The sequence below is a fragment of the Sminthopsis crassicaudata genome, chromosome 5 (genome assembly GCF_048593235.1).
Source record: "Sminthopsis crassicaudata isolate SCR6 chromosome 5, ASM4859323v1, whole genome shotgun sequence".
Classification (NCBI taxonomy): domain Eukaryota; kingdom Metazoa; phylum Chordata; class Mammalia; order Dasyuromorphia; family Dasyuridae; genus Sminthopsis; species Sminthopsis crassicaudata.
In genome coordinates, this window is record NC_133621.1 from 146,706,481 (window position 1) to 146,733,946 (window position 27,466).

The 27,466-nt window shown below is 33.6% G+C and overlaps 2 protein-coding genes across 4 annotated transcripts in view; one reads left to right on the forward strand and one right to left on the reverse strand.

The window, feature by feature from the left end:
* The window catches only part of CCDC146 (coiled-coil domain containing 146), a 168,612-nt gene that overhangs the window by 34,538 nt on the left and 106,608 nt on the right, over positions 1-27,466 (forward strand). The window lies entirely within an intron of this gene.
* FGL2 (fibrinogen like 2) lies at positions 6,647-11,812 on the reverse strand. Its single transcript, XM_074268458.1, has 2 exons — positions 11,119-11,812; positions 6,647-8,267 (listed from the first exon to the last, which is right to left on the reverse strand). Exons 1-2 carry the CDS (start codon positions 11,729-11,731, stop codon positions 7,552-7,554), a joined length of 1,329 nt encoding a protein of 442 aa, XP_074124559.1. The 5' UTR covers positions 11,732-11,812; the 3' UTR covers positions 6,647-7,551.

The window sequence follows — 27,466 nt, forward strand, 5'->3', positions numbered from 1 at the left end:
AAACCTATGTATTTGAGCTATCTCTCTTGGTAGGTGTTTATAGGCAGTTTTCTGTCTCCCTATTTTTTTTTTTAATGTTTTAAAGGCTATCAATTAGTTTGGCAAACGCAACAGAAAAAGACTTCTCTAGACATATATTGTTTTGGAACTAATCTCTTTCTTAATCTGTCTTCCCCCTAATTTCTTTTTCTCTTTTCTCTTTTCCTTTCCATTTCCCTGTTGAGTAAAATATATTTTTGTATTCAACTATGTGTTAGGTAACATATATTTGTATGCATTTTCTCCTCTTTGAATATTTCAAATGAAATGGAGGAGGATGTGTCAGCTGCTTCCCTCACCCCCTCCTCCTCATTTGTATAGATGTATACTTCTACATCCTGATAGTGAGATAATTTCTCTTTCCTCCTTTTCCCTCCTTCCCTACTATATTCCTCTTGCCCTCTTTTCATTCCCAATGTTGCAATTCAGGGATAGAGGGGTAGCCCCCAAAATATATTGGGGTTTTGAACCGGTGTCACAAGTGTCCCAAAAGAATTTGAAAACTTAGATAATTTCTAAGTGAAGAGACAAAGTTTTATTAGAATTTTAATACCAATTAAAATAAGCTGAATTCCAAGAGTAAGATAGCAAAGAGCAGGGAGCAAGTTGGTAAATTGATGGGGAAAACAGAGATAAAGTTGAGGAATATAGAACAGGAATAAATCAAACAGGATAAATAACATGGGAATAGGGCTCACATGATTGGTAAGAAGTTTAGTAATGGGGTCTAAAAATGACCCCCCTTTCTTCTCTCACGAAACTAATAAGTGCTCATTGTTTGAGTCCAGATGTGAGACTTTTGGATAACAAATTAAACTTCCTTGTCCAACTCTTTTTGATACACATTCTCTAAGGTTGTGTCACATCACTTCCAACAGCTACATTCCTAAATTGACTACATTATTCCCAAGGCCAGGTAGTCTGGGGCTTATTACAACAACATTCCTCAGGACTACACTACAACATTTAAGATCATCACAACAGAACCATTCCCAGCTCCTGTGTAATTAGAACTTTTCTATGACCCCTGATGATGATAGAATTCACAGAGGATTATGAACAATTGATTCCCATCTAGTTCCTTTAATATTCATTAGTTATTAATTAACTTAACTCCTGTATTTCAACTTCAAAGTTTCTATGCAGATTCTGTGCAATCTTTTCATTAGGAATGCTTGGAGGTTCTCCCTATTTCATTAAAATACATTTTGTCCCCTGTAGTTTTTCTTGCTAACATTCTTGGATCTAAGCCACTGATTCTGACATTCATTTGACTCCTGGAATATTATTTTATGATTCTTGCCTTTTGTATTATCTATTGGTTCTATCATTGTATTTTCTGACAATTTTCTGACAAATACGGAGTTTTCACAAATCAAAGAAGCAGCACGGTTGCAGGCTGCAAATCTTAAAAAGTACTAACCAGACAGATTTAGCATAGCTTGATTCTTGGACTTTCTCTTGATTTGCATCTAAACACTGAAGATGTAACTGGACACAGTCCTGGTATCCAGTTGCTGTCCCCATCCTCAGTTGGGTTCTGAGCAACAAATCTGCAGGTCTGCCCTTGTTGCGTAGTTCCTACCCTGATTACTTACCTTTGGACTGAATTTGTGATTTGGGTTTAGAAAACTAACCCTCCATGGTTTCCTCTTAATTTTCATGAACAGAACTCAATATGATGCTCTTCTTAAAATTTTTAAGAGTAGTTTTGGCGGGAATTGGAAAGTATTGCTTCATTCTTCTCCACTATCCTTGCTGCTAGTCCTCTGATACTATTTTTAAAGACACCCAATTCTGATGTTTTTGCTTTGTTTTTGAAAAGTATATTATAATAGGCACTTACTTAACAGTGTTTTTTTTTTTAAAACAAAACTTGGAGAATTTTTTTTCTTTGCTTTTACCATTATTATGTAATTTTATAAATACATGTCTTAATTAATCAACATGACATGAGCATTTCTCCTTGCTGCTATCCTGCATTTTCTCTCCAAGAATACTTCCTAATCTTGTCCACTCCAAAAAATTTGAGTTATTAGGTCTTCTGATGCAATGTCTACTTTTTTTTCTTTCATTGTTATCTTCTGGGAAACACATTAACCAAATGCATTTCTAGTTATTTCTTCAACTTCTATATCATATATATATATATATATATATATATATATATATATATATATATATATGATCTTTTTTGCTTACTGTTTTTTGTTTGTTTTGTTTTGTGTTTTTAGTTTTGTAGTTTCTGGTGTATTCTTCAATTTAATTTTCTGATGTATGATATTTTCTTGACTCTTATTTTGTAATTGTTGATATCATTAATGTTTTGATTCATGTATGTTGTTTTACACTTTTGCTGATCTTTCATCTAGTAAAATTTTTCTTAAAAGCTGCTTTATACTTGTTTCCTTTGGTATTTCTCCCATCTTTTCCACTAACATGTCAGCTAAAATTTATGAAAAAAAAATTGTCCCTTAGATCTATTATATTACAAAATTCTTTATTGAGTTTCCATTGGGGGGGGGGTTTAGTTTCCATATAAGGTACAATGGGAGTGGCACTGTTTCTTGGACTCTTGAAGCCATTTTGGTTTTTCTTGGCAAAGATACTGAAGTTGTCAGCTATTTCCTTCTCAGCCTATTCTACAGAGGAGGAAACTGAAGCAAAAGGGATTATATGGTTTGCTCAGGGTCACCTAGCTAGTAAATGTTTTGAGGTTAGATTTGAAGTCTTCTCAACTACAGGTCCAATACTTTATCTGCTGAACTATCTCTCTGTTCAGGATAAAGTATAAATTCCTTTATTTAGTAGTTAGCACTTTTTACAACCAGGACCCAATCTATCTTTCCAACACCACTGAAAACTATTCTCCTTCCTTCATTCTATAATCTTACCAAATATGACTTGCTTTTTTGTTGCTTGATGTCCTCTATCTCCCATTTCTATATCTGAAATGCACTACCTTTACCTTAAAGAATTCATCTCTTTCTTTAGGATAACAGCTCAAACCCTATCTCCTACATAAAGTATTTCATGATACCCCCCAATTGCTAGTGTATTCTCTCCCCAAAAAAATCTTGATTTTAATAATAAGTATGTAGGTGTATAATATACATATATATTTTAAATTTGTATTTATATTGCATGTATTTTTATATGTATTTGTTGTCTCCCCTATTAGAATGTAAACTCATTGCAAACTGATTATTTCATTCATTTTACTTGAAATCCCATTAGTTAGCACAATGTATAACATAGAATAGGTGCTTGATAGATTGTTTGATTACTACATACAAAACCTCTTTACAAAGACCCCCTCTTTTTGGGGGGTAATGAAAGATAATTGGGGTTAAATGACTTGTCCAAAATCACACAGCTAATGTCTGACTCTAAATTTGAACTATCCACTGAACCACCTAGCTGCTCCCAAATAGCTTCTTAACTATGACTCTCTACAATACATCCTCCATATAGTTGTCGAAATAATACTCCTAAAGCACAGGTTTGACCATGTTCACTGTGCTGTCCAAGAAACTCTAGGAGCACTCTTGTCTCTAGGATAAAATACCATCTCTTTTGTTTGGCATTGAAAAGTTCAGCCTACTTTCCCACACTTCTCAGCTAGTATTCTCCCTCATACAGTCTGCATTCTAACCAAACTGACCCACTGGCTGACAATGGCTGTCTCCATCCCTGTGTCTTAGCTACATTCTCATATATGAAATAGACATCTGCAGCTCAGCTATTGTATCCATTATGTTATCTCTTATTGTCTTTTCCTGATCTTATCAGCTATTTCTCCCAAATTCCCTTGTGTTTACTCTGCATATCTTTTATATTTACTTGTATTTACTCTGTGCTCTTTTATATTTATGTGTATGTTTACATACTGTTTATTCCTAAAAAGTATAGTTTCCTTGAGGGTCAAAAGCCTATTTCATTTCTATCTTTGTATCCTTGGTGCCTAGTACAGTAGCCAGCCAACATAGATATTTAATAAATGCTCATTGATGGAAAAACAACAAAATGTTTCTGAGCCTTGAATGCAATGTTTCGTTCAACAGTGTGGAAAATAATGCCTCACAAGACTTGCACATACAACTCAATACAATTCCCAAAAATTTGAAGTTCAGATATTGCAGATATTTCATATATTATTATATAGCAAGATTTTTCTTCTTTTTTGCCCTTTTGTTGATGTTGTTGTTCAGTTATGTCCAACTCTGTGTGACTTCTTTGGGGTGTTCTTTTGGGGTATTTGTTTTTAGTAAAGATACTAGAGTAGGTTGCAATTTCTTTTTTCAGTGGATTAAGGTAAACAAATTAAGTACCTTACTCAGGGTCACATAGCTAGTAAATGTTAGAGGTTGTATTTGAACTCAGGTCTGCCTGACTGGTGCTCTATTCTCTGTGCCACTTAGCTGCCCAATCAGTGTTATATCAGTATCATTTTACAGAAAGAAATAATGTTTTTTCATGTCAAAGCAACAGATAGTTTCAGATTACCCTTTTATTTTACAAAATTTAAAAGATATGACATAAGAACATTTTAAACACTGAAAAAAAATCATTTTTTACAAAATCTATCAACTTTGCCCACAAATTTTTTTCACTTTTATCTTAAAATTATATATCACAGCTAAGACTGAACGTAAGTAGCTATTCAAAAACATGGAACAGTGGTTTACAAATTCATATTTTAGCTTGCCTTTTTATATTTATGCTATATATTTAATATTTCCTCACTTTAATATGTTCATTAATCTCTGTCACTAAAATGTTCATTTTTCCAGGTATACATGACTTTTAACATAATTTTCTTTTTCAAGACTCAAACACTAGTTAATATTTTTATGGAATACTAGATGTCATCAAAATTGCTTATAAATGACTTTTCCTTCATGACAAAATCACACTGGAGTTAACCAATGAATTAGATAATTCCTGTTCCTTGTATGTGTATATTAGCCAAAGTTTAAATATCAGTAATGTAAGTTTAAATTATGTACTCACAAACAAAAATTCAGAAAAAATCTACTTAATATTTTTAAATTGAAGAATAAACTGAACTCTTAAGAATAGGGGTACCATACTATCATAGAGTCCTCTGAAATACATGGATAAATTAAACTATATTGTGACCATAGCATAACTAAGGAACCTGAAGCCTCATTCAGTGATGCAATACTTTGGAGAATAAGACATCACTCTGGCAGCCCTAGTTTCATTTATTCTCACCAAGAAAAAAAGTTTAGAGGATCATAATCTTGATATATTTGAATAAAATCAAATGCATGCCTTATAATGGGAAATTCTTCACAATATTAAGTCTGAAGAATTTTGTGAGAAAAGAAGCAATGTAGAAAAACTCTGGAAAGGTATGAAAGAAGGTACCACTTTGGCCCAATAACAGGAGTTAAAAGAAAATATTTCTTGAATATCTATACACAACAGTAACCTACCAAATTCTAAAGTGTAACAATGAATTCACCATGAAATCAACATATTTCCATGCATACAAGCAGATTTTTGACAAAGATATTTTCACCAAAGGGTATCTACTATTACCTGACATCATGTAAAATAACATACATTTATTTAGTAAATTCTTTCATATATTAGTTGCAATAAATACTATGATTTTTAAAATCGAAGTCCCAAGTTACCTATTTTACAATATTGGCATTTTAATGTAAAAGTAGATATAAAAATTAAGCAAAATATAAAAAATATGTTTGAAATCCTTTTAAGATATATTTCCTTCAAATCATTCACTAGTTGTCTATACTTTGGGCACTGCTGAGCTTCATTTTCCACTTGAAAATTTCTTAATTTTACACGATCCCCATGTTTAGCTGAATATTGATTTGTTGGTTTTTGTATTTCATATAATTTGGAACAAAACATTTTCACTCTTAAAGTGTTGGTTTTATATACCATTTTTAGTTAACATAGCTATGAGCGGAATTTTTGGGAAAATAAATTGTGGTTACTGGAAGCAACTATGTGCCCTATTCTATGAAAAAAATAATTATAAAGCAATGAGCAAAACTTGCAGCTTTATTAAACATAATTTGAATATTTTGCTATTAAATTAGAATCACTGAAAAATGTAAAAGCAAATGTGTTAGGCCAATTCTAACATAATACAGAGTGTGTTACTGTGGCATTTTTTGGGCACTCAGCATATTTTATGGGATATCATTGTTGACCTTTCAGATTCATATAGTTTCTATAATAGCTAAGTTAGTCATACTGTTTGTTTGTTTGTTTGTTTGTTTTCGACAGATTCCATACAGTATTATGTATGTGTTCCAAACTAATGTATTAATTATAAAAATTCCAGAGGCTATGTTTTTTTCTTTCTCTTTTTTGAAAGAAACATTATACTAATCATGAACAAAATCTATATGTATGAGAGACAATTTTAGAAAACTTAATTTTCTATATGGCAAAACATTTTATTACAATGTAACAAAGAAAGAAAATTGACCTTCAGAGTATTTTGACTTACAAATACTTCATTTTTCCCTTCCCTAAAAAACCCTCTCCCAGTAGTCTGGCACAAATAAGCAACCTTAAATAAAACACCATTGTGCATAGTGAAGAGAGAAAAGAGGTTTTTTTTTTGTTTTTTTTGTTTTTTAATAGTAAAGTGCTCTTTAGTATCAAGCATCTAACAAGTTTAGGAACAGTGAACAGATTGTCTTTAAACAGTGATTGTCAAGCCATATTATTTCCAAGTGTTTTTATGGCTTGCAGATTTAAAAAAATGTTAAGATGTTTTTGGAAAACAATGTGAACATTCTTTCATAACAGTTTTAGAAAAGCAGGGTCCATAAGTCTGCTTAATAATTATTGTTTGAGGTTATATACTAGATATAGAGTCAGGCCTTATTTAAGAGAGAAAATTCCAGGATATGTGTTAGACATATAGGGAAACAAAAGGATTATCAGAATCACAGTTTATTCAGTTTTTAAACAGTGTAATTTAAGACTAGAAAAAGTTTGTGCATCAGAAGTGTCTAACATACCCAGGTATAGCTTACTTATATTAAAACAGGCCATTTAGATGAAGAAATTAATAGTTTTAATTGTCAAAAATATAGCTACTATCTCTATAAATGAGATATTTAATTTGAACAAATATTGATTAATTAGAATTGTAAATATAATTGAATTAAAATCTAAATACCATTGTTTCCAAGTATAAATTTGGATAATAGCAACAACAATAACAACTACAAAAACCTTAAGATTTTCACAGGAACTTATTACTATCTTTTTTTTATTATTTAAAATACTATGTCTGTTTTAAACTAATTGGAATGAGACATATTTTTGTTCATAGAAATGATTTTAAAATTGTAGAAAATATCAAATTTTATATAGAAGGCATTTATTGCAAAAGGAAACAAAAAAAGGAGAGAAGAGGAGAAGGAAAGAAAGTGAAGGGAAAGGAAAATACTGAGGAAAATAATTAGGTGAAAACTTGGTAGAGTGAATAGTAACTTATGATGCAAGGAATTTTGGCCTAATCATCATTTTTGCCCTCTTGAAAGAATGTTTAAATCCATTTGGTTCACCACTACTCATGCCAGGCCATGTACCCCAATAAATCCCATTGAAGACACCTTTGTATTTTTGGTGGTAGTATTTACCATTTAAGTTCGCAGACAAACATGCATCAAACCACCAACCAGAACTGTAGTAAAGTCCACAGTTTCCAGAGGGATACCTATCATGATCTTTGTCTGGGGTAGTGAAAAATTTAAGGTCATGGTTATAATGTCTATTGAAACGCAGAGCATTTCCAGCAGTACCACTATAATTGCCAATATGTAAACGGTATTTGAGATATTCATTGGCCACATAGAACTGGTCATACAGAGCATATAATTTGACACCATTAAAATCTTCAAGATCAATTCTAAGGACCATTTCTTTACTCTTGGTCAGAAGGTGAATTTTATCATTACCTAACCAGAACTCCCTGCTAAGATTTCCAAAGCCATTTTTGTACTCCTTCCATGTTCTGTTGAAGTTAGTACTTCCATCTAGGCGATTCTGCATTACTGTCCAACCTCCACCCATGGATTCCATGTCACAGTAAACTTCAAAGGTCTTATTTTTTGGATCAGGTGTAACTTTGTAGATTCCATTGTTCTTTTGGCCTTTCCCATAATAATCCCAACAGTCTTTGTATATTAGATGTTGAGTAATAGCACCTGGTAGGGCAGGAGAGAAAAGAAAACTTTTTAATTGACAGGTATAAAGTATTCTTACAAAGAATTGTAGGTAGAAATAATTTATAGGCACAAGAACATAGTTTGATCTAAAAACTAAATATTAATTAAAGAAGAAATAGCAAAAATAAAATTTCTACATCTCTCTGTGAAATTGACTCAAACTGATTTATCCTAATTCTATAAAACCCTTTTGTTATTGTTGTTTTATTTCTTCAGTCGTTCCAGTTGTGTCTATCTCTTCATAACTGCATTTGAGGTTTTCTTGGCAAAGACAGCATTGGGGCAGAAGGTGAATAGATGAACTGGAAAATTGTATATTATGGAAGCTAGAGACTGATAATTGTAATTGTACTAAGTTATGATAACAAAAGTACAGTTACCCTACAACTATGCGCAGAGACTACTCATGGAGTATTGTCCAGATTTGTATTTTCTTTATTCACACTCCCTGGGTGCCACATTTCATGAGTTCTCCTCCTCATGGTCTCATCCTCTGACAACCTTGCCTACTAGCCTAGGAATATGCAAATTGATTTCAGTTGTTTATCAGAAGATTAAAGAGTTCAGATATGTCAACCTTTGTTTGTTTTCTCTTTTTTGACACTACTAAGTCTCCTGGAAATGTTTCAAGCCCTGACCATCTATTGATAGGACAATTAATAAAATAAAATTCTTATATTACATAAAAGGTCTATAATAATTAACCAACAAATCAGACTGATTATAGAATAAACTGTTCTTTGAGTGCAATTCTTACTTGTGCTGGATCAATCAGCTGCTAAATGTTAAGTGTCTGAAGGTAGATTTGAATTCAGGTTCTCCTGACTCCAGGGTGAGTACTCTGTCTATTGCTACCTAGTTTCCTTTTCTGATGCAACATAATCAAGTAATCTAGATTACTTGGATTTTGCCAGAAATTGGTGAAAGAAGTTGAAATCCACTACCAGCCAACTTTTATGAGAATTGATGGCTTTGAAATTGGATAAACTTTTTGTTAGGTATGTCTGCATATTATTGATGTTCTTTTAAAGCTCAGGCTATATCTGTCTACACACATACACATATATCCATGCATCTATCTTTCTATATGTAATATATATATACACATATATATTATTTAAAGATAGTAATCCTTTAGTAGTATTTCAATGACAATCTAAATTATTCTATATTAGAACCTCATTGTAATATTATGTAATAGAATGTATCCCCAAACACATCCCTCAAGCTTCTTAAGGGATCCTACTGGTTCCTATGTTTCTTTCTGGAAGCCCTTATGCCCTTTCTTTAGGAATCCCTTTACTGAACCTTTCCCCAAAGAATATACAGGAATTGACTTTGTCAGGGACCCCAAAATGTTCCCTAGACATACCCAAACCCCAAGAGTATCTATCCTGCTGGCCCTCTTTAGGGGACTCACAGCAGAACTACAGGGACCAGCTACCATTAGAATTTTCAGGAGCTACCAGAACTATCATCTGTGGTAGTCCCAGAGTTCAGGTGTGAAACCAGAATCCCCAGGGAGACCATTATCAACAATTTCAAGAAGTCCACAATTAGGCATATGTCTGCTAGGGTATGGGTGTAAGGTATTTTATGTTTATTCCTAGTGATTCTGTTATCACAACTATTGATGGCCACAGATACAACAGTGGTAGTAACTCTCCTAAAGGGACCTGATATATCTGCTTGGAAGCAGTAATGTAAGATATATATGTTTATTTTGACTTCTGTTAAGTGATTTAAAAGAAAATTTATTTGAGACATCTAAATAATAAGGTAAAGTTTAGTTCTATGTTGAAGCTTAAGTTAATTTTTTTTTGTGCTGTGTGTATGTTTTGTTTTGTTTTTTGTTTGTTTGTTTTTTTGGCAAGGCAATTGGGGTTACCTAGCAAGTGTTAAGTGTCTGAAGTCACATTTGAACTCAGGTCCTCCTAACTCCAAGGCTGGTGCTCTACTCACCACACCTAGCTTCCCCTTAAAGTTAAATTTATTTTATAATAAAATCTTTCAGCTGTGTTTCTTTTATTCTATTGAAAGATGTTTTTCCCTTTTAAAATGCCATGGTTCTGGCCCAAAAAAAGGAGATAAAGGATAAAGAAATCAAAATACATGTTAGTCCAAGAGTCTTATTTTTCACTATAAAAATATCAGCTGCTTGCCAAAAAATCTCCACTTAAAAGGATTATATGCCATTAGAAAATGTTAATGTGGAAAGACTTGCATAGATATGAATCCACATAGTTTGTTTTTATCCCACCCATAAAATCTCTTTTCCCTTTGATTCTTGTGGTTATGTAATTTTGAACTAAAAATTGAAAATTTATCAAGGATCCTTGATCCTACTTAGCTTAATAAGAATTTAATAAGTGGCAGTAAAAAAAATCCATGAAATGTCTCTAACCTGTTAAATAAAACTTTAACATTGATATAGATTTTAAGTAAATCTTGATTAACCACACTGATTAAATATATTAGAAAAAAATAGAGCAATCACAGTGTATTTGTGGATATTTTTCATTTGCTTTTATGTGACATTAGCAATCTTATATTAGTGAGAATTCTGTACAGATCTTGATACAGAAGTGAAATTCAAAGTGCTCTCTAGTGGAACTAATAAAATCCAGTATAATTTCATGAACAAATCAGAGCAATGCTCTTATTTTCAAAATTGCATTAGTTTTTGTATCTTAACTTTGCAGGCACACACAAAAAGGTTTATATAATTTACCCTTCTTGCCATTTTACTTCTAGTTTTATTTTCAAAATGTTACTTGCTTTCAAATTTCTTGATCTGTAAAAACATGAAAACAATGCACATTTCACATACCAGAATTTGACTGCAGTCCCGAGAGGTTTGAACACCTAGATGAACATCGACCATCCAAACTGTTCACCACAGACGTCAGATTAGCCACTTTGCTGTCAACATAATTTTCTATGTTGTTCATGTTTACCAGGTTCAGATTCTCCAAGCGACCGTGAAGTGAATTAATTTCATCTTTGGCATCCTTCAGATTGGAAAATAGCCTGCTAACTTCAGTCTCCAATTCTTTAATTCGGTTATCACTCTCCTTTTCAGCAGCATCTGTGTTAGACTGCAATGGATCATTTCTTCCCATTTCTTGGTTATCATCAGCTTGCAGTTTGCATTCTTGGCAAGATTTCTTCAGATTATTTACAGTTTCCTTGAGATTTTGAACATCTTTAAAGACCTGTTCAATCATGCTGAATGACTTGGGTAGTTGGATGGTCAGGGAAGGCAGGTTCATCTGGTAGGGACACTCCTCTCCTTCCTCACATTGTCCACTTGCTTCCAGCTTCACAGGACAAGCAGCAGCAAATTTTTCTTCTTTAGTTTCCTTTGCTTTGTCTTCCACTGCCCCGACATTATGAAAAGCTGGTACAATTGAGCTCAGCAAGTAAAAGTAAGCTAAGTTCATCTTGGCAGAGGAACTCGCCCAAAAGGGAAGTCTGGAGACTGGAGCAACTTTAATAGAGACAGCTGCCTGTGAGATATCAGATTGAGTCAGGGCTTTTTGTATTCTCAGAAAGGGGTGGGGCAGCTTGCATCACAACTTTCAGAAATATTAACAGCAGAGGAAGAGTAGGTAGTCCTTACCAAGTGGAATTTGTCAATGCGATTAGTACTGGTTCTCAGCCAAAGGGGTTTGTTCCTCACAATGCACTTGCTTTCTGCCCATGAATAGTGAATGTACTTTACTTTTATGTTTGAGAGTGTGAAATCAAATAAAATTCTTGGGTTTTAAGAAGTGACTTAATTAGTTTGGAAGCAGTCTTTGAATTAGGTTTCATTTCAGTGCATTTTTTGAAATAAAACAATCATTGAATTAGGTTTCATTTCAGTGCATTTTTTGAAATAAAAAAATGAAAACAATGTTAGTAAACTAGATGGTTTGAAATACAACATGAATATGAAAAGGATCAATGCAACCCTTTTTTCTTCTGAGAAAAGTACATTATCATTTTGTTTGGCCTTTCAGGTAAAACTTCTAAAAACTTTATAATTTTTTTAAACACTAGAATGAATAACCCTCACAATAAGCTTTCATTTCACCCATCATTAACTAAATACACATCTGTTGCATACGTAATATATATATATATATAATATATAGATGTGTACATACACATAGATGTATACACATATACAGCTAGACATATATTATTATTTAACACATTCACATACATATAGTACTCTAAAGATTTGGCAAAGGAATTTGTATTCATTATTTCATCTGTTCCTCACAACAACCCTGTGAGGTAATCAACTATTTTTATCCCCATATTGGAGATGAGGAAATTGAGCCCAAAAGAATTAATTGATAAGGATCACATAGATAGTTGAAAGTTTTGAGGTGATAATTGGAATTTCCAGAGCTTTATCTTCTATGCATGTTAAATAACTGTGAGTTCCATTCTCTGTTCTCATTACAGATCAATATGGCAAAATTTATTTGAAACCTAGCAAAAAACTTAAGGGACACTTTTGCCAAAATCAATTTCCTTTCCAAACTTACTCATGTAACAATAGCCTCAGGATCTTGGAATCACTTTTCTCTTTTCCCTCCTCTACACACCATCTCAGAAGTCTTAGTAAGTCTTTTTAAATTTAACAATCCCTGTCTTCATGGAGCTTTTGAGCAAAACAAATATATGTGGAATATATACAAAAATACAGGATAATTTGGGGGAGGAGGGCATGAAGATCTTGAGGAGGAAATTGAATAAAATTTCAGGTAGAGGGGTATGTTTGAATGGAAACTTGATGCAAAAAGAGATTCAAAGGTAATGGGGGGGGATGAGCATTTTGGAGTATGGGTAAGATTAAGTTTTTTTGCATGACAGTATGCTATAGTGATCAAATAAAATTAAAATGTTAATTTAAATCAATTTATTAAAAATACCCCATATATATATATATATATCTTCATAATTTATGGTCATAGATAAATTATATATATATATAATTTATATATATATATATATATAAATTATGGTTATAGATTCTTAAAACTGATAAAATTTCCTTTCAAGTTTGCCTTTGCCTTGCTGTGCCTTCCTAACACTTAATATTTATTGATTGAGTGATTGAAATAGAGAGAGGGACAACACTTCATTAAGCATTCACTTAGGGAAACAAATTTAATGAAGATGTGAGAACAATATTCATGAAAAAGTGCAAAACCTGATCTGATTAGAAGAGAAGGTTCATATTAGACAGCAGTGGGAAATAAAATTAGAAAGATTGTATAAAGTGAGATGATAGAGGAGGATTGAAAAGTGGGCACACTGTTTCTTGATAATGGAGGAAATAGCCATTGAAGGTTTCTCAGAAGAGGATGGAAAACAGTAATAGAGAGAAATAAATATAGAGAGAACAAACAGTCAGCTGAATAAATTGAAGATGGAAGTATTAGGTAGGCTAAGTAGAACCATCACTATAATATGGGTTAAAGTGACCAAGGTCCAAGAAGAAGACAGGGAGAAAGAGGCGGTTCTGAGATATTTCTAACAATTAAGAGTTGTTTCTCAGAAAGTAGGATATAAGGAATGAAGGAAAAAGGAAGAGCAATGATCTTCCAAGATTGCTAGCTTGGGAGAATAGGAAAATACTACTGACAAGAAAGGTTTAGTTGAGAAGAAGAACTTGTTTGAAAAGATTTTAAACACTTTCCAGAAATTTGCTCACTAGAAGCAGCTACTGTTCAGATCCTACTTACGCTACCTACTGTAGCCAGGTATCATCGACTAATTTACCCTTTCCTACCCACAAAAGACAATCTTCTATGATATTTCCTGCTTTCTCATGGACTCATAGAAAATACCAGAAACAAAGAAAAATGGATTGTGTGAGGTAGCAAGCATGTACAATGATAAATATTCCCCTTTGTGATTGACTTGACCTTTTAGCTCTTTGAGTCATCAACCTATAAAACTACTTGCTGTATGCTGGGATTACTCTTGTAATCTTGTAAAATCCCAAAGCCTTTCTTTGTGGAATACTGGTTCTCTGACACACAGCTTGTGCTGACCCCTGACATTTATCACTCACTCTTCACTTACTCTCATATCCATACTTGTCCTGTTGTCCACTAGAGTTCTTGAGTCCTGATTTACTATGATCCCCAGGATGTGTATCTGTCCTCATCTACTACTGTTGGCCTTGGGCAGGGCGGGGGGGGGGGGGTGCAGCGGTCCAACTCACCTAATATGGACTCTTTGCCCTGAAAATTTTGCCCTGAAAAGCATTAGCACTTGATGAAGTTCTTTTCAAAACCCAAGCAAATGATCTAATGTGGCCATAAAGTAATGAATTGGTTTTCCATAAGGTACACATGAAACCTCCTCTCTTTGCTTTTTTTTTTGGTTTTGTTGTTGTTTACATATTTTTATACTTTATTTTTTATTAATTTTATAATTATACCTTTTTTTTGACAGTACATATGCATTTTTACAGCATTATCCCTTGCACTCACTTCTGTTCTGAATTTTCCCCTCTTTTCCTCCACCCCCTCCCCTAGATGGCAGGCAGTCCCATACATGTTAAATATGTTATAGTATATCCTAGACACAATATATGTGTGCAGAACCGAATTTCTTGTTGCACAGGAAGAATTGGATTCAGAAGGTAAAAATAACCTGGGAAGAAAAACAAAAATGCAAACAGTTGACACTCATTTCCCAGTGTTCCTTCTCTGGGTGTAGCTGATTCTGTCCATCATTGATCAATTAGATCTGAATTAGATCTTCTCTTTGTTGAAGATATCCACTTTCATCAGAATACATCCTCATATAGTATTGTTGTTGAAGTGTATAATGATCTCCTGGTTTCTCAGCAGAAAATCTATACATACCTTGGATCAAGATCTTGGAATAAGATTTCATTTTCATTATTGGAATTCAGAGGAAAAAAGAAAAAAAGAAATTGACTTTATGGGGGCAATATTTTCAAAAAGGAAGAGAGAATCCTTTTTATTTGCATTTACAAGTCTTGTTGACAATAGTTTTTATTCCATGTAAACATACTATGCTGATCAAATAATATTAACTCTAATTTAAGCCAATTTATTAAACTACAACAATAAATGTTTTAATTGTTGCTTTTGTAGGTTCTTAAAACTGATAAAAATGTGATTTCAAGTTTTTCATTTTTTTATATATTGAGCCTGGTTTCCACTTTAGTTTGTAATTCTTTCCATGGAAAAACTTGAAACAAAGACTTGATTTCACTGGTGATTTCAGTATTCTATGGAGAGGGAAAAAGGAGCCTGACAAATTTCATTCTGGTGAAAACTGAAATAATAATTGTTAAGACTAGAGCTATTCTTGCATCCAGTTAGAAGCATGGCTTGGTTCCAGAATAATAAGGGTACGTATCCAGATTACAGAATCTTCTCTGGTCTGAACTACTCTGGGATTTCCAGTAGACTTGTGCAGATAAGAGTCTAAAGGAGCTAGAAGCCTTTAAAATTAGAACATATTTTCTTCCTATATAAAATACTATAAAATATAAAATGCAAGGATTCTAGGTCAACATGATATTCTTATGACACAGAGATCCATAATTATACTTTTCAGAATTTGAGGGGCACTATTAGTATGTTGGAATATTGGAATGTATGTTAACAAATTTGATTCTATATTATCCTATATTACTTGATACGTTGCTACTAACCAATGAGTATTTCTTAAGCTCCTACTCTATGCCAAACACTGGAAATACAAGTGCAAAGAATGGAACCATCCCTACTCATAAATGACTTACATTCTAATGATGAAGACAAGTGCGTTTATTTGCGTGTGTGTGTGATATTGTTATCCTATATAAAGTGAAAAACATACAAAGTAATTAAATACAAAGCACTGTGGGAGGGAAGTAGTTGGTCAGGAAGGGTTTCATGCAGTAGTATGGAGGAAGTATATTCCAAGTTATTTGAAAGCCATAGACAGATTGGAGGAACAGAAAGGAGGCAAGTTTGGCTGAATTGCCGAAGTAAGGAAGAGAAAGTAATGTGCAATGATGCTAGAAGAGATTTGGGTAAGGAATAATGGGATTTTCCCCTCTTGATTCCTATTTATACAAAAATAGCAACATACAAATACCTCAACTTACCCTCCCAACAATGTACAGACAAGGAAAATGTTATAAAACTCCAAAGTTTCATCAAATTTCCTACTATGAAATTGCATAGACTTAAAAGCTAACCACTTGATTACATGTTTAAGCTAGCTAAAACAAATAAACTAGATTTAAAATTCTTTGAGGGTAGATAAATCCTCCAGGTATAGTTTATTTAATCAATAGGGTTTAGATAGGAGCAATAGGAAGTCACTGGAGTTGTTTTAGTAAGGAACTTGCATAGTGCCACTTAAAGGATAACTATTTTGGCAGGAACAGGTAGGATGAAGTGGATAGACCTAAGACATTTTATTGCAACATTCTAGAAGAAAGTTGATAAGGGTTTGAACTAATGCAGTTGCTATGGGGATAGAAGAGGTTCCATGCAAAAGATGTGAGTTAGAAGCAACAACCAATGGCAACCAATTATATATAGAGGGTGAAGAGAATCAAACATGAAGTTAGAAGAATAGATGGGTGGTGATAAATTCAACAGAAATAGGGAAGGTTGGAAGAACAGGTTTGGTTAATGAGTTCCATTTTAGATCCATGTTGAGTTTAAAATATCTTTGGGACTCCGATTTTAAATGTCCTGTTTGCAAATGGTGGTGTGGGACTGAATCTCAAAGAAGCTATTGTAGTTGAATATATGCAGATGAATAGAATGCATTCACCCATGGATGATGCTAGTAAAATCCAGGGGAGCTGATGAATTACCAAAAAAAAAAAAAAAAGTACATAGGGAGAAGAGACCCAAAAAAGGGCTTGAGGATAGAGCTATAGAGAAAGCACAAAATGGGAACATAATGTAAATGATGAACCAAAAGAGATAGCTAATGCAGATAAAGAGGGAGAAGAGAATAGTGTCACAAAAAATCTAGGGGATAAAGTAAGAAGGAGCAAAGAGGTAGAATGTTGTAAGAATCCAAATAGTGGTCAGGCAGCTACATGGTGGAACAGATAGAGCTCTGGATCTAGAGCCAGCAGTCATCTTCCTCCTGTGAAATCTAGCCTCAGATACTCTAGACTCCAGGCAAGCCAATTACCTCTATTTGCCTCAGTTTCCTCATCTGTAAAATGAGTTGGATTAGGAAATGGCAAGCTACTCCAGGATCTTTGCCAAGACAACCCCAAAAGAGGATCACAAAGAATCAGACACAACTGAAAAACAACTGAATAATGACAAAAAATGGTCTAGGACTTCATTTCCTTCCTATAATTTTAGAGCCTGTGAAATTCCTAAGCTTTTAAAATTTAACAAATTTGGAAAACAAAATGTGTTTTTTTTCCTGCCATTAGCTATAACAAAGTCACAGCGAGATTATTTCTCCCTACTATGTGACACTGATTGAGCTTCATCAAAGAACTAAAGTGGGCTGTGAAATTTAAGTTATTATGTGAATCTCTTGAAGTTCTATTCCTCATACTCAGGAGAGATTGCTGGTAACATTTTGGATTATATGTGTAACTGCCCTTACAAAAAATCTGGGAGTTGTATTTCTTGTATTTAACAAGAAAAGAAGCTAACTAAAGACCAGAACTGGAATTAGGATAAAGGTTTTTTTCCCAGTACCATTCAAGAAAGTTTCCCCCCCCCCCAAGGGAGAAAATCCATTCTCTAGTACTAATATTTAAATGTCTTCTCTTCTTCATCTGGAAAGAAATTCAATTTCCAGGTCTTTGCTGATGAGTTAGAAGTTACTACAACCTAGGGAGTAAAAAACAATCTTTTGTTGTGATTGAAAGGGGGTAATCAGGAGTTTCTCTCTTTGGATCCATTTTTTTTTTTTTTTTAGCAGATTAGAAGGCTGTTCCATATAAGGTTGGGAGGGTGGTCAGACTTTTAGACTTTGAATGTCAATGTAACCTCTTCTCCCTTGGGTTTCTTCAAATCTCAGCTAAAAATCCTACTTTGTACCGGATGTCTTTCCCAGTACCATTTCCTAGTACCATTCCTTCCGGTATTTATCTCAGATTTAATAGATAGATAGATTAAATAGATTAGATAGAAAAATAAATCTATGTGTATATATATATATATATATACACATACATATGTATATATATATATATATTATTTTTACTTAGTAGTTTGAAGGTTATCTCATTATATTCTGGGATCTTTGAGAGCAAAAACTGTGTGTGTGTGTGTGTGTGTGTGTGTGTGTGTGTGTGTGTGTGTGTGTGTGTAACATCCCAGCTCTTAGCACAATGCCTGGAACAAAAATGGTCCATAATGATTATTGATTATGTAGACTGACCCAGGGGTCTATTTAGGAGGGAAAAAAATGAAAATAAACTGGATATTCAGCACCTAGAGACAGAACTCTTAGATTTTTTGTGGACCACATCTGGATGGCAGTGGAGAAACTAATAGACCTGATAAGAGCGCAAGTAAAAGGGGTGATGCTGCTGAAAGAAGGGACATTTAATAGTTTTCGATTCAGAATTTTTATTGGGATAGGGAAATGTGTGAAATGCTGCTCAGGTAAAAAACTATGATGGAAGAGAATCATAGCAGGAATAAAGCTGAGAACTGTAAATCAGCTCCAGTAGTAAGAGAATCTTGGTCTCATTTTACTACTACCTGGAGCAGCATGGAAAGGTTTCTGTCACCTAGGAACTTGAAAGGAAATGTTTGAACAATGGCATAGTGAATTGTAAAAAAATGGTTAGTAAGGATGTGGTTGAATGGATGATTATGGAGTTTTTCACTGTGGAATAGATCCATCTCTTCAAGAGATTAGAGAATTTACTTTAGTTAATTAAAAATCATTTAGAGGCCCTGATAAGTACCTGCCTTTGCTAATATGGGCAGTTGTATATACCTGTCCCAGGAGGATGAGTTCTCACTGCACCCAGATTACCATAGATGATGTACAGTAGCGGGGAGGAGGCAAAGTTTCTAAAAAGAGAAATTGAATCTAAACAGCTTGTCAGAATTTATTATAAGCTTGCATTGGGATGTGGTGGGGGGATAGTTAGATCCCTCCTCCTCCTAGGTAATATGTGGAACAGACATTCAACCCTGAGTGTTGCCCTAAAAAATTAAAATGTAATTAGGAAATCTAAGCCATATCTGAAGGTAGAGTTTTTAAAACAATGAGCCTTCCCCATCATACCATCTTAAAATAGTAGGCAGATCAACTGGTGAAATCTGACTGGGAGATAGGGATAGCTACAGTATTCATCTGGAGAAATCTCATGATCAGTGTAAATACATAGGCTGAGAATGGCTGAGAAGGCACAGTGGCCAGTGCCTTACTAGGTAGGCAAAGAGGGATAATAACTCATCTGGAGGGAACTTTGAGTGTGGCACCTGAAATATGAAATGAAAAGGAGGTAAATGATGGCCAGCTTATTGAATCACTGATTTTAAAAAAGCATCTGGCAGAGTGCCTGGCACATAGTAGGTGTTTAATAAATGCTTTTTGACTGATTGGCTCACTCACTGACTGTAGTCAGCAATATCCAGCACTGGGGCAGAAAAGAGCCTTCAGATTTTCCAAGGCTAAAACATCTGCCAAAGGTCCCTGCCCCACTTGGAAATGAAGTTTTAATAAGTTGGAAAAAGATGCAGAAAACTATTCAGCCATCTATCCAATAATGTGAGCTCCACCCCTCTACTCTTTTTGTGATCAATATAATATATTGTTTCTCAGTATCAAAGGAAAATGACACAATTAATTAGAAGTTGAATATATATTAAATATATTATTAATATATTAAATTAATATTAATATTAAAATGCAATATTTGCATTTTATTGTAGTTGTATTTATTTTGTTAAATATTTCCTAATCATATTTTAATTTGTTTAGGACAGCACACAGGGCTAAATGTCAAACCCTTTTGTTATACATATTACCTAATGATTAACTATCAAAACTTTCTGTAGAATAGATTTTTCAGTATTAAAATTCCTTGTTATTGTTTTTTAAAATAATTTTTAATATTTTCAATTTTACTTCAAGTTTGTTTTTCCTACAAGTTGTAGCTTTGGTGAAAAACATTTGGTTTTCAGAACGCTATGCTTCTGATAGACTTATCAAAATCTCCTTTATCAAATCTTTCCTAATTCTCTTAAATATAGGGGAAGATGGTAATTGTCTTCCCCCTACACAAACTTATCACTCATATGTCTCACTCTCACTGAATACCTTACAGAAACACCAATGCCTATAGTTACTGAATTTTATCTAATGTGTGCTAAACACCCAATATTGTTTGTGGTCTTTATTTGCCTTTATCCTTGAGAATGTCATCTGATTTAGATTATAAACTTCTAGAGAAAAAGGATTATTCCTTTTGGCAATCTTATTTGATTAGCAATGTGCTGGCACATAATAAATTTGTAATATCGATGACTAAGCCTAAAGAAGAATTGTGATTATTTCTAGCCTAACACACCAAGTTTATAAATATACTAGCTATTAAAGTAGAATTATAGCTAGATGCTGAAATGTATTATTTTCTTAGTGCTATATTATTTGGGAGTGTCTGTGTTTTTTCATATTAAATTACTTTGTGTAGGGACATGCATGTAATTAGCATTCTCTTCATTCATCACTACAGTAAAACATTAAAAAACATAGATTTATAGCTCCCTGTTACTACATATATTTCCTGTTCAACATATATAACCAAGAGGAACGCCAACTAAGTTATTTCCACTTTATCTTGCCAATCAATTTTCCCAATGGTTTGATGTATATATCTTTAATTTTTTTCCAAGAATTTATAATACAACTAAAATATGTTTGTGAGAGTCAAGAAAATTATGGGGATTTTAATAATAGTGACTTTCTTGATAGTGTATCTTTCTCTGTTTCTCTATGGCACTTCTGTGCAAATCTTAGCATTCCTTTTAAGGAGATCACATGCTTGGACAAATTACATAATATAGTACAAGACCAAGTATTAACTAACAGGAGCACTCAAGAACATAGTTCTATGTTACAAACCAATTTTTATATTAAGAAGAGAGGAATTAACAGTTTAGTAAAAGTTAAAACTTGGTAGGCATAACTAATCATCTAGGAGGAAAAAATCACAGTAAACTAAAAATATTGCTCTAAAATCACTCTCAATGCAATCTTATGTCTTCACTTACTAAGATATTTATAGGGCAGCTAGGTGATGTAGTGGACAGAGCATTGGGCCTGGAATCAGGAAGACATTTTCCAGCCAGAAACACTTACTATCTGTGTCACCCTGGAGGCATTTCCCCAATTTGTCCCAATTTCTTCATCTGTAAAATGAGCTGGAGAAGGAAACGGCAAGTCCTTCCAATGTCTATATCAAGAAAACCCCAAAGGGGGGGTCTAGAAGAATCAGATGTAACTGAACAACAATAAGGTGTTCAAAGATTTATACGTCTCATTCCTCTTTAAAAAAAAAAAAAGTTAATTATTGCATCTGCACATCACCAAGCCATAATAGAAGCCTATTCTGCTGCTTCCACTGGCATGACCTTCAAGACCCCTGGGTTGCCTCCATGCCCTATTCACTGTCTGTGGTAGGATGCAGGGACTGTTCCACTGTAAACATCTCCAGAGCCCGTATGGGAAATGTTGCATATTTCTGCTGGCATTTGCCCTTCCTTTAAGAAGGACGAGTTTACAAAGATGAAGATGGGCAATGTACTCTTAGCAGTCCAGTTGGATGGAAAGAAAAAGTGAGCAATTAAAAGTATAGCTCTCCCACAGAACTGAGATTGAATTAAAAAGGGATGACAGGCTTAGTGTTGCTTTTATTCAGACTTCCTAGGAGTTAAACATTTAATGAGTCGTCCCTTTCAAAGTAGTGGACATGAGTTTGTGTTTGCTTGTTCCCGTAACATCGATAACCTTCAGAACACTTAGGAGTGTCTCTTGTAATTTTCCTCCAGCACCTCTAATGCCTTGGTATGATCACAAGGCAGAAGAGGTTTCCCTTTGAACATCTTTCACATAACAAGTGAAGCAAAGAAGTCTAGTGGACACAGCCAGAAATGCCTGGGTTCCCATTCTGCCTCAGTTGCCCCAGCAGTTCTCAAAAACTCTTTGCGCTACAACTAGGGTAGAGCTTTGGGCTTGAGTCAGGATGGCCTGCCCAGTGCTGCCTGGGCAATGTCCCTGTGCCTCAAGTCCCTCATCTGTAAAATGAGGATAATAATAACACCCGTGTCACAAGAGTTGTGAGCATTAAATGACTTAACATATGTAAAGCACTTTGTGAACCTTGAAGCACTAAGTAAATGCCAGCTAATACTACTTTTACTATTATTGTTATTATTAGGCAGATCTTTTACTTTCTAAGGGTGAACTTTAATTTTAGAAACAGCCAAAATAATTTGTACAAATTTCTGGTAAATAAGGTGGATGATGAAATAGACTAAGAGTAAAGCAAGTGATTTTTCTGTAACTCAAGCCAAAGGGTATTCCCAAAAGAACTTCTAATGTTCAGTGACATTACTAAGAAGTATAGCCTCCCAAAGGGAGTATTTTGAAGGGCAATGCTTAATTTTGCTATAAATTAATTTGATATATGATATTGGTAGGTTAGGTTAAAAAGAAAAGTTGTTGTAATTCTTTATAGTCACATCTCATCACATATAGAAAATGTCTAAATCTTCTTGAAATTTTAGAATTTAAGCAGCTTTATGATGTTATTTGTGACTTTTAGATAATTATTTTTATACCCAGCCAATTCACTTAGGCTGAAATGGAATAATAGCACTCATTCAGCAAATGTTAATTGATTTTAAGCCTTTTTTTGATACCAAAATTAGGATAAAATATGAAATTCAGGAGTTAATTTTTGACCAGATGATTTCACTTTAAAAACTCACACACGAATTATTTAACTAGGAAAAAAGATGTCCTCATTTGATTTCTTTCCTGGATGTTCGCTTTCCTATTTGGCTCAAATAAACTTGACTAAAGTTACTGGAAGGGCAAACTGTTCATACTTTAACCCAACTTCCCTTACGAAAAACAATTTGCTTTTTGGTCAGAACTCATAAGCCACTAAGCCACGCTGATCAGTACCAAGATAGTATGTATAGATAACTCTGCTAACGTTAACTGCATGTTTCCTGTTTTTTTAGCCTCTTAAAAATGCATTTGACTATCAAAGGCTTTTTTGTCACTACTAAATTTTTTTGGTCACATGTTAACGTTCATAATCTTTAAAAAAAAACTATTTTCCTTTAAATTAATGACAATTGTAATGGATTTGAACTTATATTAATATCTCAAATAACCTAAAATTGTTTTTTATTTGTTAACTAAGGAATCAACTATGAAAACTTGAATTTATATACACTTTCCAAAAAGTTTTACTTCATTAAAATGGATTAGTTTTTCTGAAATTCTGAGGATGTACAGAAACATCACTTTTTGCCTAACTTCAGGTACTTTGGATCGTAAATATAGGAAGAGACAAATATCTAAGCAACTAAATGGAACCATTTAGAAAGTTAGTACAAGACAGGAATGAATGAATGGATGGATGGATGGATGGCTGAATAAGCATGTTATTAAAGAGTCTAATATTCAATCATGGCACCAAGTATTGTTTGTCAAAGAGCTCTCATTCTTTAATATTAGCGTAGGTAATACTTGATAGGCAGATGAAACAGAATAGATTGTTTCAGTCCACAGAAAAGCATTTTATGTAGTTGGTTGGTTTGTTTTTAATCACCTATGGTTAGGTAGAATATAGTGACTCAACATATTTGTATTTCTAATACCAAAAAAGAGAAAGTTATTTTGTAAATCATATTTTTCCCCATGGGCCATGCTTGTTAAATGGAAAAGAGAAATCTGAAATAGTCCATTATGTTGTATTTAGCCTTACATTTCTCAAGGTGTTAAATGTCATTTTTATTTCTAATTCTTTTCCACCCCATTGAATGAAGATACATATGCTGCTGATAAGATGGACATATCTTAAATTGTTGAGAAGCAATGTTTCACAGTAGATAATTATCTAGCATCAGACTTGAGAACCTGGTTTGAATCTTGCCTCTAACATATTGGCCATGTGATCTTGGACAAGTAACTTAGCCTCCTAGTGGCCCTAGTCAAATTTCTAAAACAATGAATGGCATAGTGGGTATTAACATACATTAGTGGAAGGGATTTCCCCACTGCAAGTTCTCTAAACAAAATTGTAAGTCTGGTCCAAAGACCTATTATGACCCATCAATAATTAACTGGAAATGTATCATTTGCATGAAATTTGGAAAATGAAGCTATTTGTTTTTGCCAGAAATTACGCTTTAAAATATTTTTTGTAAGTCAGCTGAGAGAACTAGAAACAGCTGTGCTTGTGAAGTATTTAGTTGGAATTATTTTTTTCTCCAATTTTCATTTTCTCAATTTCTCTTTTACTTGAGGATCAGCCGTTGTTTAATAAAAATCTCAGAAAATGTTAAGAAAAGCTCAGTTTGTTAATGAGAATGGGATGAAGTGTGTAGATTAACAGGTATAGGATAAACAGCAAAGGAAATGATGGGAGGGAAAATAAGAGAAGGATCCTGATTTGGGGGGGGGGGAAGAAGAGGACGAGAAAGTTAAGTAATAGCAAAAAAAAATGTAGCAGGTAGACATAAAGTAGAGGAATCATCAGGGATAGGAAACAAGAGCTATATACATAATAATGATAATCAGGAATAGAATTGATTAAAAAAAAAAAGCAAAAGTAGTAATCTCAAAGATAAAGGTAAAAATAGATTTAATCAAAAGAGAAAATAGGGAAACTATACTATATGTCAGCCAAATTGAGAAATATTATTTTAGACTATTTAAAATAACTGTAAATTATATAGTGGCAATGTTGCTTTGGTGTAGAAAATGATGGGTTAGTGAATTTAGGAAAATATGGAAACACTTGGACTTATGAAGGAAGATGTTATCCACCTTAGAGGACAATCAAGATATATATATACACACACACACACATATATGTGTGTGTGTATGATTATAGCTATCTATGTATGTATATGTAAATATGTATACATGTATGTATGTTTACATAGAATCATACTTAATTGTAATCTTGTTGGAGAAGCCTTCTTGGTAGGAGAAGAAAAGGATAAAAAAAGAATAAAAGGCACACGTAAAGGACAAAAGAAAACCTGCAAGGAAGCAAAGATGGACAACTCTGAACACGTGTAGTATTTATTATATAGGTTTTTTTTAAATGGAAACTTATTGTTTCATATTTTGAATCCTCTCATGTTTTGTTATGCACATGGCAATGTTTCTTTTTCTTTTTGTATTTTGCTTTTGTTTTAAATAAATCTAATAAATAAATAAACCAAACAAACAAATAAAAGCATACCAACAAAATAAATAAATATAAATTAAATAAATAATAGATTTAATAAAAAATAAAAGCATTACAGAGCTATAACTAGGAATTTTTGTACTTGGAGCAACAACTACTCAATTGAGATGATGAGGAGGGAGAAATGATAGGACACTACCTCATGGAGGAATATAGAAATTTGGGGGGATATAATGATGTCACTGATGGAGGAACTGTCAATTATTCACACACAATACCAGTAGCCTCTTAATTTTGGCTAATTACTTTGATGAATAGAAGATATAGCCCATTATTTCTTTATACTTGTCTGAAAAAGTGCCTCCCCTCTCTCTATGCAGACCATGCTGAGAGTGGCCCTTAAGGATCTATATCTGCTTAAAAGGGGAAAAATGATTGTGGATGAGCTCCTATAATGTGTTCTAGACACCAGTATCCTAGGGATGTTTGTATTTATTTGCTTTTCTTTGCATTATAGCACTTAACAGTGCTTGGCACATAGCAAGCTTCTATTAAATACTTGCTTCAAATCCATCCTCAGACTCTCCTGACTTGGGACCTGAGTTCAGATCCAACCTCAGACTTTAGCTGTGTCATCCAAGGCAAATTACTTAATCTCTGTTATTCCTAATGCACTGGAGAATGCAAATGGTGAGCCACGCCAGTATCTTTGCCAAGAAAACTTGGGTCATGGAGAGGCAGACACCACTGAACAATGAATTCAGGATCCTGAGACAGAAGCAGTGTAAAGGGGATTTGGGCTCCCAGAGTTTGCAGGTAAGTCCCATGGGTGGGAGTTTTAAGGGCAGTGCAAGAGAATTCTAGTAGCACAAAAGTGGCATTCACAGGAGAGACTTTAGTGCCTTTAGGCAAAGTTGCAAAGGTGACTATTCCATTGTACAAGACATTTTTTTAAAACAGCTTTTTATTTTCAAAATATATGCAATGAGTTTTCAAAAATCACCTCTGCAATTTTCTCCCTCCCTTCCCCTCTCCTGGAGCGCAATCCAATATAGGTTAAAGATGCTTCTTCCAAGCATATTTCTATATTCAATCTGCTATACAAGAAAAATCAGAGCAAAATGAAAAAAAAAACAAGAGAAAGAAAATAAAACTAAACAAACAACAACAAAAATGGTGAAAATACTATGCTTGGATCTACATTCGTTCTTCATAATAATCTCTCTGGCTGCAGATAACTCTTTCAAACTTCACTTTATTGATATTGCCTTGTACAAGATATTTAATAAGGTGAATGTTCATAAGGCAGTGCACAGAATGATGTGTCCAAGTCTAAATCATGATTTTCAGAAACAAATCTATATTTTCTATTTGACTATATAAGTATTAAAATATGTATAGAAATATCTTTATTTTGAGCTAATACTTCTGTCTATGAGGACAAAACTGATAGGTTTAATTTTATATGTAAATATGTCATGGAATCATGGTATCCAATTTTATAGGTAAGGAAAATGAGATCCAAAGTGACAAAATAGGGGCAGCTAGATAGTGTAGTGGATAGAGTACCAGCCCTAAAGTCAGGAGGACCGGAGTTCAAATCTGACCTCAGACACTTAACACTTCCTAGCTGTGTGACCCTGGGCAAGTCACTTAATCCCAACTGCCTCAGCAAAAACAAAAACAAAACAAACAAACAAACAAAAAAGTGACAAAATAAATCTTTCAAAATCACAAAATGAGGTGGTGAGTCAATATG